Source organism: Nelumbo lutea, chromosome 6, assembly GCF_056320005.1.
Source record: "Nelumbo lutea isolate HS-2025 chromosome 6, American lotus-T2T, whole genome shotgun sequence".
Lineage (NCBI taxonomy): Eukaryota > Viridiplantae > Streptophyta > Magnoliopsida > Proteales > Nelumbonaceae > Nelumbo > Nelumbo lutea.
In genome coordinates, this window is record NC_142689.1 from 13,112,740 (window position 1) to 13,125,892 (window position 13,153).

At 39.4% G+C, this 13,153-nt stretch overlaps 1 protein-coding gene and 1 pseudogene across 2 annotated transcripts in view; one reads left to right on the forward strand and one right to left on the reverse strand.

Moving 5' to 3' along the window:
• FTSZ2-1 (Tubulin/FtsZ family protein) overlaps positions 1 to 8,050 on the forward strand; it is a 28,377-nt gene extending 20,327 nt beyond the window's left edge. Inside the window, exons 6-8 of the mRNA XM_088949051.1 lie at positions 5,269 to 5,361; positions 7,528 to 7,593; positions 7,699 to 8,050. Coding sequence (XP_088805177.1) covers positions 5,269 to 5,361; positions 7,528 to 7,593; positions 7,699 to 7,818 — 279 coding nt within the window. The 3' untranslated portion in view covers positions 7,819 to 8,050. The remainder of the gene's footprint in view (positions 1 to 5,268; positions 5,362 to 7,527; positions 7,594 to 7,698) is intronic.
• A 2,030-nt stretch (positions 8,051 to 10,080) lies between these two features.
• LOC148847420 (pentatricopeptide repeat-containing protein At4g14850 pseudogene) lies at positions 10,081 to 12,848 on the reverse strand (annotated as a pseudogene). The gene has a single exon (XR_016100496.1). The product of XR_016100496.1 is annotated as a pentatricopeptide repeat-containing protein At4g14850 pseudogene (transcript).
• Positions 12,849 to 13,153: the final 305 nt, after the last annotated feature.

The window sequence follows — 13,153 nt, forward strand, 5'->3', positions numbered from 1 at the left end:
ACGTTTCGAAATCACCTATTAATTTGCTGTCTATTAGTAGTCTAACTCACTCCTTGAACTGCTCAGTCACTTTTTTTACGTCTTCATGTGTGTTTCACGATTTGACCTCGGGGAAGACGATTGGTAGAGGAAGCATGGTGGATGGTCTCTACGTGTTGTAGAATAATGCTGGTCTAGTGGCGACAGAGTCCACGAGTTTGTTAAGTGAGATTCAAGCCTATTTATGGCATAGTCGTTTAGGTCATATTTCTTTTGAGTCGTTAAAAGTTATGTTCCTAAAGTTGTTTGAGTCCTTGTCATTGAGTCAGTTACAGTGTCAAACTTGTTAGTTGAGTAAGCATTGTAGAAGTTCTTTACCTTTACGAAATAAAAGATCTGAATTTTCATTCCATATTGTTTATTCTGATGTTTGGGGCCCTGTTACTCTACCTACTGCGGCTGGCTATAAGTATTTTGTTACTTTGATTGATGATTATTCTAGATACACTTGGGTTTTACCCTATGCGATCTCGAGATGAAGTGCCACAAATTGTGAAAGATTTTCAACGCATGGTGTTTACTCAGTTCAAAACGGAAATCCAAATCTTCCAGTCGGATAATGCAAAGGAATATTTCCATAGTGATCTACGAAGTTTTTTGCTTCGAGTGGGTCACTCCAGCGAAGCTCTTGTGCCAGGACACCCCAACAAAATGGTGTGGCTGAACGGAAGAACCGTCACCTTCTTGAAGTTGCTTGTGGCTTGTTGATTCATATGAATGTGCCAAAACAATTCTGGATGGATGCAGTCTTGTGTGTGACATATATCATCAATCGCATGCCCTCTCGGCTACTAGAGTATAAGGCCCCACATCAGCTCTTGTTCCCTACAGCTCCGTTGTCCATTTTGATGCCTGTTTTTGGGTGTCGTTGTTTTGTCCATAACCTGTCCCCTACTCGTGGTAAGCTTGATCCTTGGGCTATTCCTTGTGTTTTTCTTGGTTACCCTTTATCTCAAAAGGGGTGTCGTTGCTATGATCCCATTGCTCACAAGTACTATGTTTCCATTGATGTCTCATTCTTTGAGAATCAACCTTTTTTCTCGATTTCTCCTCGGGGGGAGAGTAGGATTGAGGAGAAACAAGCGATGACTCAAATTCAACTACCTCCTTTACCCGATCCTCCTTCATTCCGGGTTTTTCATCGTCGCCATAAGAGCCAGCAGAGTTCAAGAGCCGTGAAGCCTGACACTATGCAACCAACATCATCGGATTCACCCGAGGCAAATCCGTCTCATCATCTAGGTATATCTGCTCCTTTAAATGTTGATTCACCTGTCACCAATGATCTTAATATTCTTATTGCTAAGATAAAGGGTGTTAGGTCTTGTATCACTAATCATCCTATCTCTAATTTTGTGTCCTATGAGCATGTTTCGCCTTCGTACCGTGCCTTTCTCTCTTTTGTGGATAATGTCCCCGTTCCTAAGACTATGGCTGAAGCTTTGTCAAAACCTGAATAGACAGATGCAATGTAGGAAGAAATTGATGCCTTACACAAAAATGGCACTTGGGAGTTGGTAGACCTTCCTGAAGGGAAGGAACTAGTGGGGTGCAAGTGGGTGTTCACAGTGAAATACAAGGCTGATGGAACTGTTGAAAGGTACAAGGCTAGATTGGTAGCAAGAGGCTTCACATAGGTATATGGAGTGGACTATGCAGAGACTTTTGCTCTAGTAGCCAAGATGAACTCTATCAGGATTCTTCTTTCCTTGGCAGCAAATCTTGACTGGGATCTTCACCAATTGGACATAAAAAATGCCTTCTTGAATGGTGACTTGGAAGAGGAAGTGTACATGACCCAACCCCTAGGGTTCTGTGCCAAAGGCAGTGAACAAAAGGTGTGCATGTTAAAAAAATCCCTATATGGGTTGAAACAATCACCTCGGGCTTGGTTTAGTAAGTTCCATTTAGTAGTTCAACAGATGGGGTTCAAACAATGCCAGTTAGATCATACTCTGTTTGTGAAAAGAGGTGAAGGTAAAATTGCAGCTCTTATTGTGCATGTGGATGATATAGTGATCATAGGAGCTTGTGAGGGTGAAATCCAGAGACTGAAAAAATTCTTAGCCACTAAATTTGTGGTGAAGGATCTAGGCCCCTTACAATACTTTCTTGGAATTGAAGTTGCTCGCTCTCACAAGGGCATCTTTATTTCCCAACAGAAGTATGTACTAGATCTACTAGAAGATACAGGCAAATTGGGGGTAAAACCATTTGATTCACCTATTGAACCTAATCACCATCTAGGAGATAGTCAGGGAGAGCTTTTGAAATATGTAAAGATGTTCCAGAGACTCGTGGGGAGACTTTTGTATTTGTCTATGACCAGGCCTGGTATTGCCTATGCAGTGGGTGTCCTTAGTCAATTCATGCACAGCCCTTGGACAACTCCCTTTGAGGCTACAGAGAGGATCTTGAGATATCTCAAGAAGTTTCCTGGAGCTGGTTTGTTGTTCCAGAAACACAGTCACTTAAAAGTGGAAGTATATACTGATGCAGATTGGGTAGGAGCAGTCAATGACCGAAAGTCTACCAGTGGATATTGTGCCTTTGTAGGAGGAAACCTTGTCACATGGAGAAGCAAAAAACAAAGTGTGGTGGCTATATCCAGTGCTGAAGCAGAGTATAGAGCGATGGCTCATGGGGTTGCGGAAATCATGTGGATAAGTAATCTGTTAGGTGAATTGGGTTTTGCACTAAGCAATCCTATGTCACTCTACTGTGACAATAAAGATGCCATCAATATTGCTGCTAATCCTGTTCTGCATGACAGGGCGAAACACATTGAAGTGGATAGGCATTTTATTAGAGAGAAACTTGAAAGTGGAGGTGTGTACATCATATGTCAACTCAGAAGAACAACTTGCAGATATCTTCACCAAAGGTCTCCATCATGTGCGGCAAAAGATTTGTGTGACATGTTGGGCATGATTGACATCTATGCTCCAACTTGAGGGGGAGTGTTAAAATAATGTTATAATAATTTAGTTGCTGATGTTAGGGCCTGTTTGGCTAATCAAAGTGTTTTTTATTTCGTTTTTTCTTTCTGTTATGTATGTTATTGTACTCGAGGGCACAAGGGTCTTTTTCCTTGTTATTTCTGCCGCCCTATATATATTAAAATAAAGGCTGGCGCCGCCAGCACTGTTACACTGCAAAACCCTTCTTTCTTCCCTCCTCTCTTCTCTTCTTCTCCTCTTTTCTTCTCCTCTCTTCCTCTTATTTCTGGCTGGCCATACTGTCAAGAGTCTCCAAGTCATTAGAGCGGTGCCGAAGTGCGCCCAAGAGCATGCGAAGAAAGCTATACCACCTTGGTGTATAGGTTGGGCGCTATCACACCTGTAGTTTTCTTGCTTCCCTGCCCAATGTCATTGTTTGTGCGCTCCTTACTGTTCTCACTCAATGTTTGCAATGACCGGGAAGCCAATTGTAGAAGCGAAGCCTATTGCCATGCTGACCATCAAATACGAGATTGGGCCCCTTTTCAAAGATTTGATGGAATGGCCCAGCCCAATCAATAAAGGAAGGTTATAGTATGTGTTGTGTTCCATTTGTACGAATCACGAACATACCACAGACGACCGGTCGTAGAGCCATTAAGAGCTGGCAGACCGGGCTGGGCACAGGTGCCAGATCCGAAAAGACGAGTCTTGATCAGCCTAGTGCACCAACCATGTGGTATGATGAGCACTCAAAGACCTGACAAATGATGGCCCACCCCACTCATGGCTGGAAACAATCCTTATGGTTTTGATATATAATATAAATATATATATATTTCAGTTTGTTGCTTATTATCCCTCTCTTTGTGGTTCCAACATGTTTATTCGGTAGATGTTCCTATAGGCTCTCTTTGTAAATTTATCTGAAGTGGGGTGACCTAAAAAATCATACTAAAGTATAGTAAACTAATTTAGGTGGTGGGGGGCATACCCTGAGCCCTACTTACATCAAGAAAGAGAAAATGTACAAAGCCTGTGGAAGGGAGCATAAACCTTATCTCCACAATTACTAGCAAAGGGAAAATGAAAATTATTGATGAGAGATCACGATCACTCTAATACTTTGCAGTTTGAAGCTCACTTTCGTCCATCCTTGCATGAGCTATGATTTCACACTGGAAATTTTCATCCAAGGATAATAAAACTTGTTCTTGAAGATCTGTTCCATTAGTTTGTCAATGTATCTACTACCACCTGGTTGCACTACTGGTAACTTTTAATATGTCCGAACTGAATTCCTCTGGCGTCTGCTTGATGGAATGCCGGTAGTGCAACCAGGTGACCTTGAGGGGTGTACTGGGTTTCCATGTTTGCCAAATTGCTGCTGATAGAAATTGTGGTCAAGACTGAATACCAGATCTCTCCATTGTCAGAAGTCCACCATGTAGAGCTTGGATCTCAGCCAAAGATTTATCCTTGTACATGTGAGGTACACAAACAATTTTTGTACTTGTTGATTCATCTGTTGTGTTTTTCCTATCACTATTTTATTTATGAAGGAAAGGTCACTCAATCATGTCATACATGATCTATTTCATGCTTCCCTTTCCTTTATATAAACCCGTGATGCCTGTGCCTGTCTTGCATTGTCTTATTTGAGCTCCTAATTGAATCAGTGGCCATAGAAGAGCAATGGAATGAAATTCTTTGAACTCATTTGAAGGAACCTAGGAGTAGCTCAAATAGGGTGTTAAAATAAGGGAAAATATAGACTAAGATAGTTTTGTTGTGTGCAGATCTACAGCACCCATAAGCAGTTACAATTTGAAGGGGCTAGAAGATCTAGGGGCAGACCAAAAGGGGCATGGGTTGAAGTAAAGAAACAATTTAAGGGCCAATAGTTTAATAATGGATATGGCATTGAACACAAAGAAACGGTGAAACAGGATTCATGTAGCCAATCCCATATAGTTAGGACAAAGATGATGATCTTTTAGGGCCTGAATCTCATTTTCTTTTATTTTTTTCCCCAAATTTGAACTCTATTTTTTTCCATTTACTGTTCAAATTTGCAAGGTTGTGTCTTTCTCCAAGTTGGACAACTTTGGTCAACTTTTGGCATGATATACTACTTGCAAAACTGGGACGACCATGCTGGTTCTAATTTTTTATGAGTAATAAAAATATTAAAAAATTATTGATATATACGGATGTAGAAAGATGCAAAAAAGCAGTCTAAAGCTGTACATCTCATTACCATTTCTATTCTGTTTTGGATTTTATTCAGGTAAATGCTGCTGCTGAGGTTATATATGACCTTGTGGATCCAACTGCAAACCTAATATTTGGAGCAGTGGTAGACCAGTCACTCAGTGGTCAAGTAAGTAGTTGATGGCAACCGTTGCCTGGAACTCCCTTGTCTTCTTGTAGTCTTGATTTCTCATCTAATGCAATCATGGTTTTGTGGGGGTGAAATAGTATGATAATAATATGATTAGATGTTAGCTAGGATCTTTAGGTGTAAAATCAAGGTTATGTACATGCAAAGGGTTTTGGCACCTACTTGATGGTCCAGCTGGAAGATTCTTGTCACCTTAGTCAACATGGTTTGATGGTAGTAATAATCTGATATATAATATCCTCTAGATTGAGGATTGGAGATCCAGGTCCATTGGATGACCAATCATTCAACCATGAATCTGGCCTGTATTGTACTATTTATATTTGTGCATTTATGAAGGATAAGTAGGTGTTGTTTGGTTCACTGCCAGAAGCCCATTTTTGGCCATTTCTTGCTGATCAAGGGCAAGACATGGCTAGAGTGGTGTTTGCCAGGACCCTCTAGTCCATTTCTGTCTAAGATTGGGAAGGAATAAGGTCTATTTCTTGCCCAAATGCAGCTTGCCCAAAAATTGCTCTGCATTTCCACAAGAAATGATTCATGCGGAAATATTATAATATTCAAATATATTATAGTAAATGCAATATTATACTATGATATGATATAATATAAAAATATATTGTATAATATAATTCAATAGTTATGGCATATTATTATACTAGTGGGGCCCCATGTGATGCACAGGAAAATTTGAAACTAAATAATAGGATGGAAGGAAAGTAATTCAGAGTAAAATAATAAATGCATAATTAATGTTAATTGTTAATTTAAGGTTAAGTAAACCATAGTTGTTCACGCAGGTCCGGACCGGTTCGGTCATTCCCTAAAATCCATTATTCATGAAAAGAACTGGCTGATGAGCCAGTTTAATTGGACCAGTGAACAGGTCCCGATTTTATAAAGCCATCCAGGTCGCCACATGGATAGAAACTCCAAAATGGTAATGACAAGACTTGAACGCAAGACCTCTTATTTATGCGTATTGTCTTGTTACCATTAATCCATCTTTTTTGTGTTCATTTATGCCTCTTCAATGTATGCATTTCTTTACTACATACGTATTTTTAAACAAAATGTGAGTTGAGAGGCTTGAACCCTGGTCATTTGTTTTGAAAATCTATGAACTAGCCATCTATCCAGTATCCACCACTTTCAAATGTAATAATGTTTGTAAAATATATATTATATATAGTATTTATGTGACCCACAATATATATATATGTCACCACAGTTCGATCTCCAGTTTGACCACGGATGAACCTCTCCTTATATATATATAGATAGATATATATTATATGTTATGTCACCACAGTTCGATCTCCAGTTTGACCACGGATGAACCTCTCCTTGTATATATATAGATAGATATATATTATATGTTATGTCACCACAGTTCGATCTCCAGTTTGACCACGGATGAACCTCTCCTTATATATATATAGATAGATATATATTATATGTTATGTCACCACAGTTCGATCTCCAGTTTGACGGATGAACCTCTCCTTTTTTGGGTTCTATTACCTGGTCTGGTTCTTTGAACATTGATTTTCATAGGCTGAAAACAGTGAAAACCCATTGTTCTTTGTCTTTTTCCCCCTTCATTTTCAGCAGTGGGTCCATGAAAGTTCTCTCAAAATTGTTTCTTTTTTTTTTTTTTGAAAATAGATAGAATACTGGCCCCAATGAGTTGGCAACTTATTTCTGGTTTTTGAAAGTTTTTCTGACTTTTGAAACCAAGGAATATTACCTAAATTTCCACAATTTGAAATCAGAGTCCTGATAGCAAAATATGTTTTTACATTTTGTGACAGAAATTCATTGTAGTCCGTGGCAACAATGAAGAAAACAGCAAAAATACCAAAATGGCAAATACGCCTAAGATAACCAAATAATATGAATATAATCCTGTTGATGTAATGATGTTACTACATATTGATGGTTATTGTTGTCCATTATTTATTTATTATTTACATGTAATGCCTTTTAATGAGTTGAGAAACAGTTTTTACATTAGTTGACATTATGTAAAATTTGGTTTCCATTTCAAGCTTGAAATTTGTGTTACAGAATAAAAATTGGAGAATGTCTTTCTGTGTTGGATGTAAATATGACCTTGAGATACTTGGCATGCTTTTCATTCAGGTCAGCATAACTCTGATAGCTACTGGGTTCAAACGCCAAGATGAAAACGAAGGGAGGCCTCTTCAGGTCTCTTTCTCTCTCTCTCTCACACACACACACGCGTGCGCGCACACACACACATGCACACACATGCAATAGTTCTGAGCTGTTTTGGATCTTGATGAAATGCAGGGAAGCCAGCTAGGATATGGAGATGTTGGTCGACGGCCTTCCTCCTTTACTGAAGGTGAGTCGGTGGAGATCCCTGAATTCCTAAAAAAGAAGGGGCGCTCACGTTATCCTAGGGCTTGAAAGAATTGTACCATATATCCTGTTTCCTGCACCCCCCCATCACTAACAGCGAGATCTACAGTGTATTGTTTAAAATTTGTCCCTTTCAGCAGTCGGTAATAAAAAAATGCCGTGTTGGGTTGGCTTTAAGTTGGATACAAGAAAAATCTTGTGCAGTTCCTCAATACTTAATCAGTAAATCTCAATCTAGAGCTCAGCCTTCATTGTTTTTGATGGCATCACTTTTTGGTAATTGTCAATCTCTTTATGTTTTTCATGGGTTGCTGAAGTGTCATCAACGTGGCGTTCTATTTCTATATTCAAGTGATCAATATTTTGTTGCAACCCATTTGTTGGATCTGGTAGAAACGATTAGTTTTCTATTTCCACAGTTGAATTGTTGCATCCATGAGGTGTTGTCAAGTCTGACATCAATTAGTTTTGAACTTTTGATTCAGTTCTCGTCAATTCATACCTGATTGCCATAATGCCTGTAGATAACATGTTTTGGTCCTGAAACACGGCCGGTAATTGTAGTCTGATGACGCCATAATTTGCCAGCATCCAATGTTCAGAAAATCATGAGTCTTAACGGACCTGCCTAGTCTCTGGCTGCAACAGATTGGAATTGGGTATGCATGAATCCGAATTCGATCCTTAATATTCATATTTTAATTGAATTTTATCCATTGGATTTAGATTCGACTCGGATCCGATCTGTATATTCCATGCCATTCATAAATTATACTAAAAGAATGATCAGAATATTGAAAAAAAATTTAAAGACTTAAAGCTATGGTTGGTTCTTCGGCCCAAGAAAGGAAAACCCCAACGCTGCAAATGGTATCGCTTTGCTTGATCCATTAATGAATTGAAATGATGCAGTTATTGATAAATAAAAAAATGGTGCCTTTGCGTAAACTTTTCTTTGACCTTTTGTTATGGTGGTTATGCATAAACTTGGAACTGGTTCTGATAATGGATGACAAATGGCAATAGCTACCACAATGATGTTTTGGGTCCTGGATTTTACTGATAAAACAATTGGCCCTATGCTTGTATGTAATTCCAATCACATTGAAGGTATCAAGGTGGAGTCCACACTATTATCAGGCTGCAAGAATCTTTTCCTCACATCCAGGTCTTGACTCTTGTGAAGTGAAAATTAATAACAAGCCACACAAAAATAGTGATAGATTGCTCTTTATTGCGAGCTTCAACTTTCTTTTTAATAGATGCCATCATGTTTTGTGGCATGAATAGAAACATTTTTCTAGAGATCAATGAGTCAATTATAAGATATATACACGCCACATAGTTATATAGGTGTTCAAATTTAAAGTTAATTCCACAAATAATAGAACAATACAGTTAAGATGATAGATCTTTCAATTTTTTTTTTTTTTGTGATTATTTGATAGTTCTCAAAGTTCAAAATGAAAGCAAAAAGTGTTCTGGAACACTTCCAATAGTAAAGAATTTCTTTATTGTGCAGTATGAAAGATCAATACATACACGGACACCAGATAGATCTGTGACTAATTTCTGGAATAGGGAGGTAATCAGGTTCTATAGTTTTCTGCAATGTTTAGAGAACTGGGCCGATATAGAACCAGAGAAGGGAGAGGTTCACGGGTCATAGGTTCAACTGGGGTCGGACCGTGATGACATAGCATATACATATACATATTACGGATCACATATAATATATTTTACAACTTTTAATGTACTTAAATATGGTGGTTGGATGATAAACTTTTTAATTTTTAAAACAAATGGCTAGGGCTCAAGCCTTTTAACTTGCATTTTCTTTAAAATACGTGCATAATAATGCAATATGTATAATAAATAGCCATTAATGTGAAAAAAAGAGGTTTGGTTTAAATCTTGTTAACAACATTTTAAAATTTCACTTGTGTATGGACCCGACAGTTTCATGAAACTGGGACTGGTTCATCGGTTTTCCGGTTAAACCATCCAGTCTGCCGGTTTTCAGCGGGTTTTGAGCATGTCCGGTTATTGAGGTGTGACCGAACCGGTCAAGGCCCTGGGTCACAGTTCGACTGGCCAGTCCAGTCCGATTTTCTAAACACTGGTTTTCTGAGATGTCAAATTAGATGTATGATGAAGGAATAAAAGAAACTAAGTTTGACAAAGTATCTGGAGAAAAGGGATACCAGATGGGAGTGGATAAAGTAAACTATATAAACTATATTGGACAAGGTAAAATCAATGCACCAAGCTTATTGGAAGAAAATAGAAACCAAAAAAAAAACAAGGAAATGGGGAGAAACAATTTGACTTACACTAGATAAGAACTCTCCACCTGATGAAAACAATCTAGCACATAGTGGTTTAATCCACTATTACCAGAAATTTAATCACATTAAGGGCATTCTCCTCCATTAGGAGGTTCAATTGATACTGATAATAAATTTTAATCCCTACTGTAATACTTTAGCTTGTTATCAGGCCATGTGTAATCCAATACTGCATGCTCCTATACACTCAACAAGCTGCCACCAGAATTGTACTTTTGGAGATCCCAAAAGATAACCCATTCATGCAGCCTCTGATTATCAGTTACATGTTGGGTTATACAACAAAAAACCCGTATTTATGGAAGTCATTAGATAATCCATTCATGCAGCCTCTGGTTGTCAGTTACATGTTGGGTTAGACAACAATATCCGTACTTATAGAAGCCATTAGATAGCATAGACCCTAGGTCCATCCATTAAAAAAAGAACAGGTCTATACCACCAAATCCAATGAGCCAGCAACTTCACCAGTCTTCAAGCTCCTACCAGTAATCTCCGCAGGAACAAGATCCATCTATAAAATGGTGGAATCTAGTATTATCCCTGACAATAATCTTTCTTCCAACAACTTTAGAAATAAACTTAATGGCAGAATGGCAATCTGCACAGATCCTAATGTTTTTCTTTACAATGATAGGCTTCCCTGCAGGCATGCTTATTAATGCAAACGCAACAGCTATTCTCTCACTGTGATGATGGAGAAGCCTCTCTTTCATATGCTCTTCCATATCAAATGGAATAGAGCTTGTATCAGGAACATATCCAGCTTCTTGGATTTGATTGAGAAGATTCACAAGCTTCTCATAAATTTCTTTCATCTGAGGATGAGACCAGTCCTCTGCTCCAAACACATGAGTTTTATTACCAATATCAACCCAACTATAACCAGGCAACTTCTTCACCTTGCCATCCCTCATCATTTTTCTCACACTCCTGACATCTTCCCATTGCCCTGCTGCAGCATAGATGTTCGAAAGCAAGACATGAGTGCCACTGTTCTCGGGCTCAAGCTTCATCAGTTTCTCTGCAGCAAGCTCCCCCCTCTCCCTATCCCCATGTGTCCTGCAAGCCCCAAGGAAAGAACACCATCCAAATGCATTTGGTTCAAATGGCATGCTATTTATAAAATCCTCGGCTTCTTTGAGCCTTCCAGCACGACCAAGCAAATCAATAACACAGGAATAGTGTTCTTGCCTAGGTTTTATACCATAAGTTTTGTCCATGGAATGGAAGTAATAAAGACCTTCGTCTACCAACCCAGCATGGCTACAACCTGTCAAAAGACTAATGAATGTGATTTCATTTGGTTTAATTCCTCTGTAAACCATTGAACCAAAAATTCTAATAGCCTCCTGGCCTAAACCATGCTGAGCAAACACTCCCAACAATGAATTCCAAGCAATCTCAGTGGGGTGTGTGATCTCATCAAACACCTGAACTGAATAATCGAGCAGTCCACATTTTCCATACATATCTACAAGGACAGAAGAGACAAACGGGTCTTTCTCAAAATGGGTTTTTATCACTTGGGCATGAAGCTGAGTCCCTTGATCAAGTGCGGCTTGGCTAGAACATGCCTTAATCAAACTAGAGAAAGTGAACTCATTAGGCTCAATTCCCTGCTTCTTCAACTCAATAAAAATACTCAAAGCCTTGTCAGTTTGATTTGTCTCTACATATCCATCAATCAGAGAAGTACATGACACCACATTCATATGTTCTGAGTCAAGCCCAAACACAGATAAAGCACTTTCCATATCCCCTGCTTTGGAGTACATATCAGTAAGTGCATTCCCCACAAAAATCTCTGATTCAAATCCTAATTTCACTATGGATGAATGAAGAGACATCCCAATCTTGGAAGCCTTGAGAGCCCCACAAGAACCTAAGGTGCTACAAAAGACATATTGGTCAATGGTAACCCCTTCGCCACTCATCTTCTTGAAAGATAATAAAGCTTCCTCAAAATTTCCATTCTTGGTATACCCATCAATCATCGCCGTCCATGAAACCTCATCTTTGCATGGCATTTCATCAAAAACTCGGCAAGCATCGGCCAGAACCCCACACTTAGAATACATATCAGCAAGATTACTACCCACATATAATTCATTACAAAACCCCGATGTTACACTAAGAGAATGCAATTGTTTTCCAAATTCGATCAACCCCAACGAGGCAGAAGACTGAATTACACTCGAAAATGCAAACTGGGTTGGCTTCTCTCCTGCACCTCGCATTAGAACAAAGGTTCTCAGTGCTTCCAGAAATCTCCCATTCTGGGAAAAACCAGAAATCAAAGCAGTCCAAGAAACCAGGTTTCTTTGAGGCATCGTATCGAACAGGTTGAGAGCATAGCCAAGTTCTCCGCACTTCGCATACATGTTTAGGAGGTGATTGCTGACGAAGATGCATAATTGATTACCGGCACGAATTAGCCGAGCGTGAAGCTGTTTCCCTCTGCTTAGCTGTCTATTTTGTGCATAGGTCTGGATAACGTGCGCTAAGGCGAAAGAGTCCCCAAGCATGAAGAGCGAGGGAAGAAAACAACAGGAGGGAAAACAGCTTTCGAGCTGCAGGATTTGAAGAGTTGCACTTGGGCTATGGGAGAACCGAAAAAGAACCAACCAAACAGGAGAAAAAAAATAGCCTACTTTATTCGTACTTTCCCAATTTACAAAGTCCATCATTCACGGCCCAGGCCCATATGGGGTCGGCTACTTGATTATTTGAAGGTATGAGGAATTGCAGCTATGAACTGACACAAGGGGAGAAAGGAAGAAAAAAAAAAAAGAGATTGGCTAGACCCCGAAGGGCTGCCTATATGTATTAGGGCTGCAAGTGGGGCCGGGTTAAGTCGGGTTGAGGCCAACCCTATCTCAACCCTATGTCTTAAATCCCCAACCCTAACCTTAACCCAATCCGACCTTCAACTTGACCTACCCAACTCTAACCCTAACCCTAACTAATTCTTTCAACCCTAACCCAACCCGATGTCAACTTCGGGTTGGGTTGGGCCCAACCCAACTTTTTCA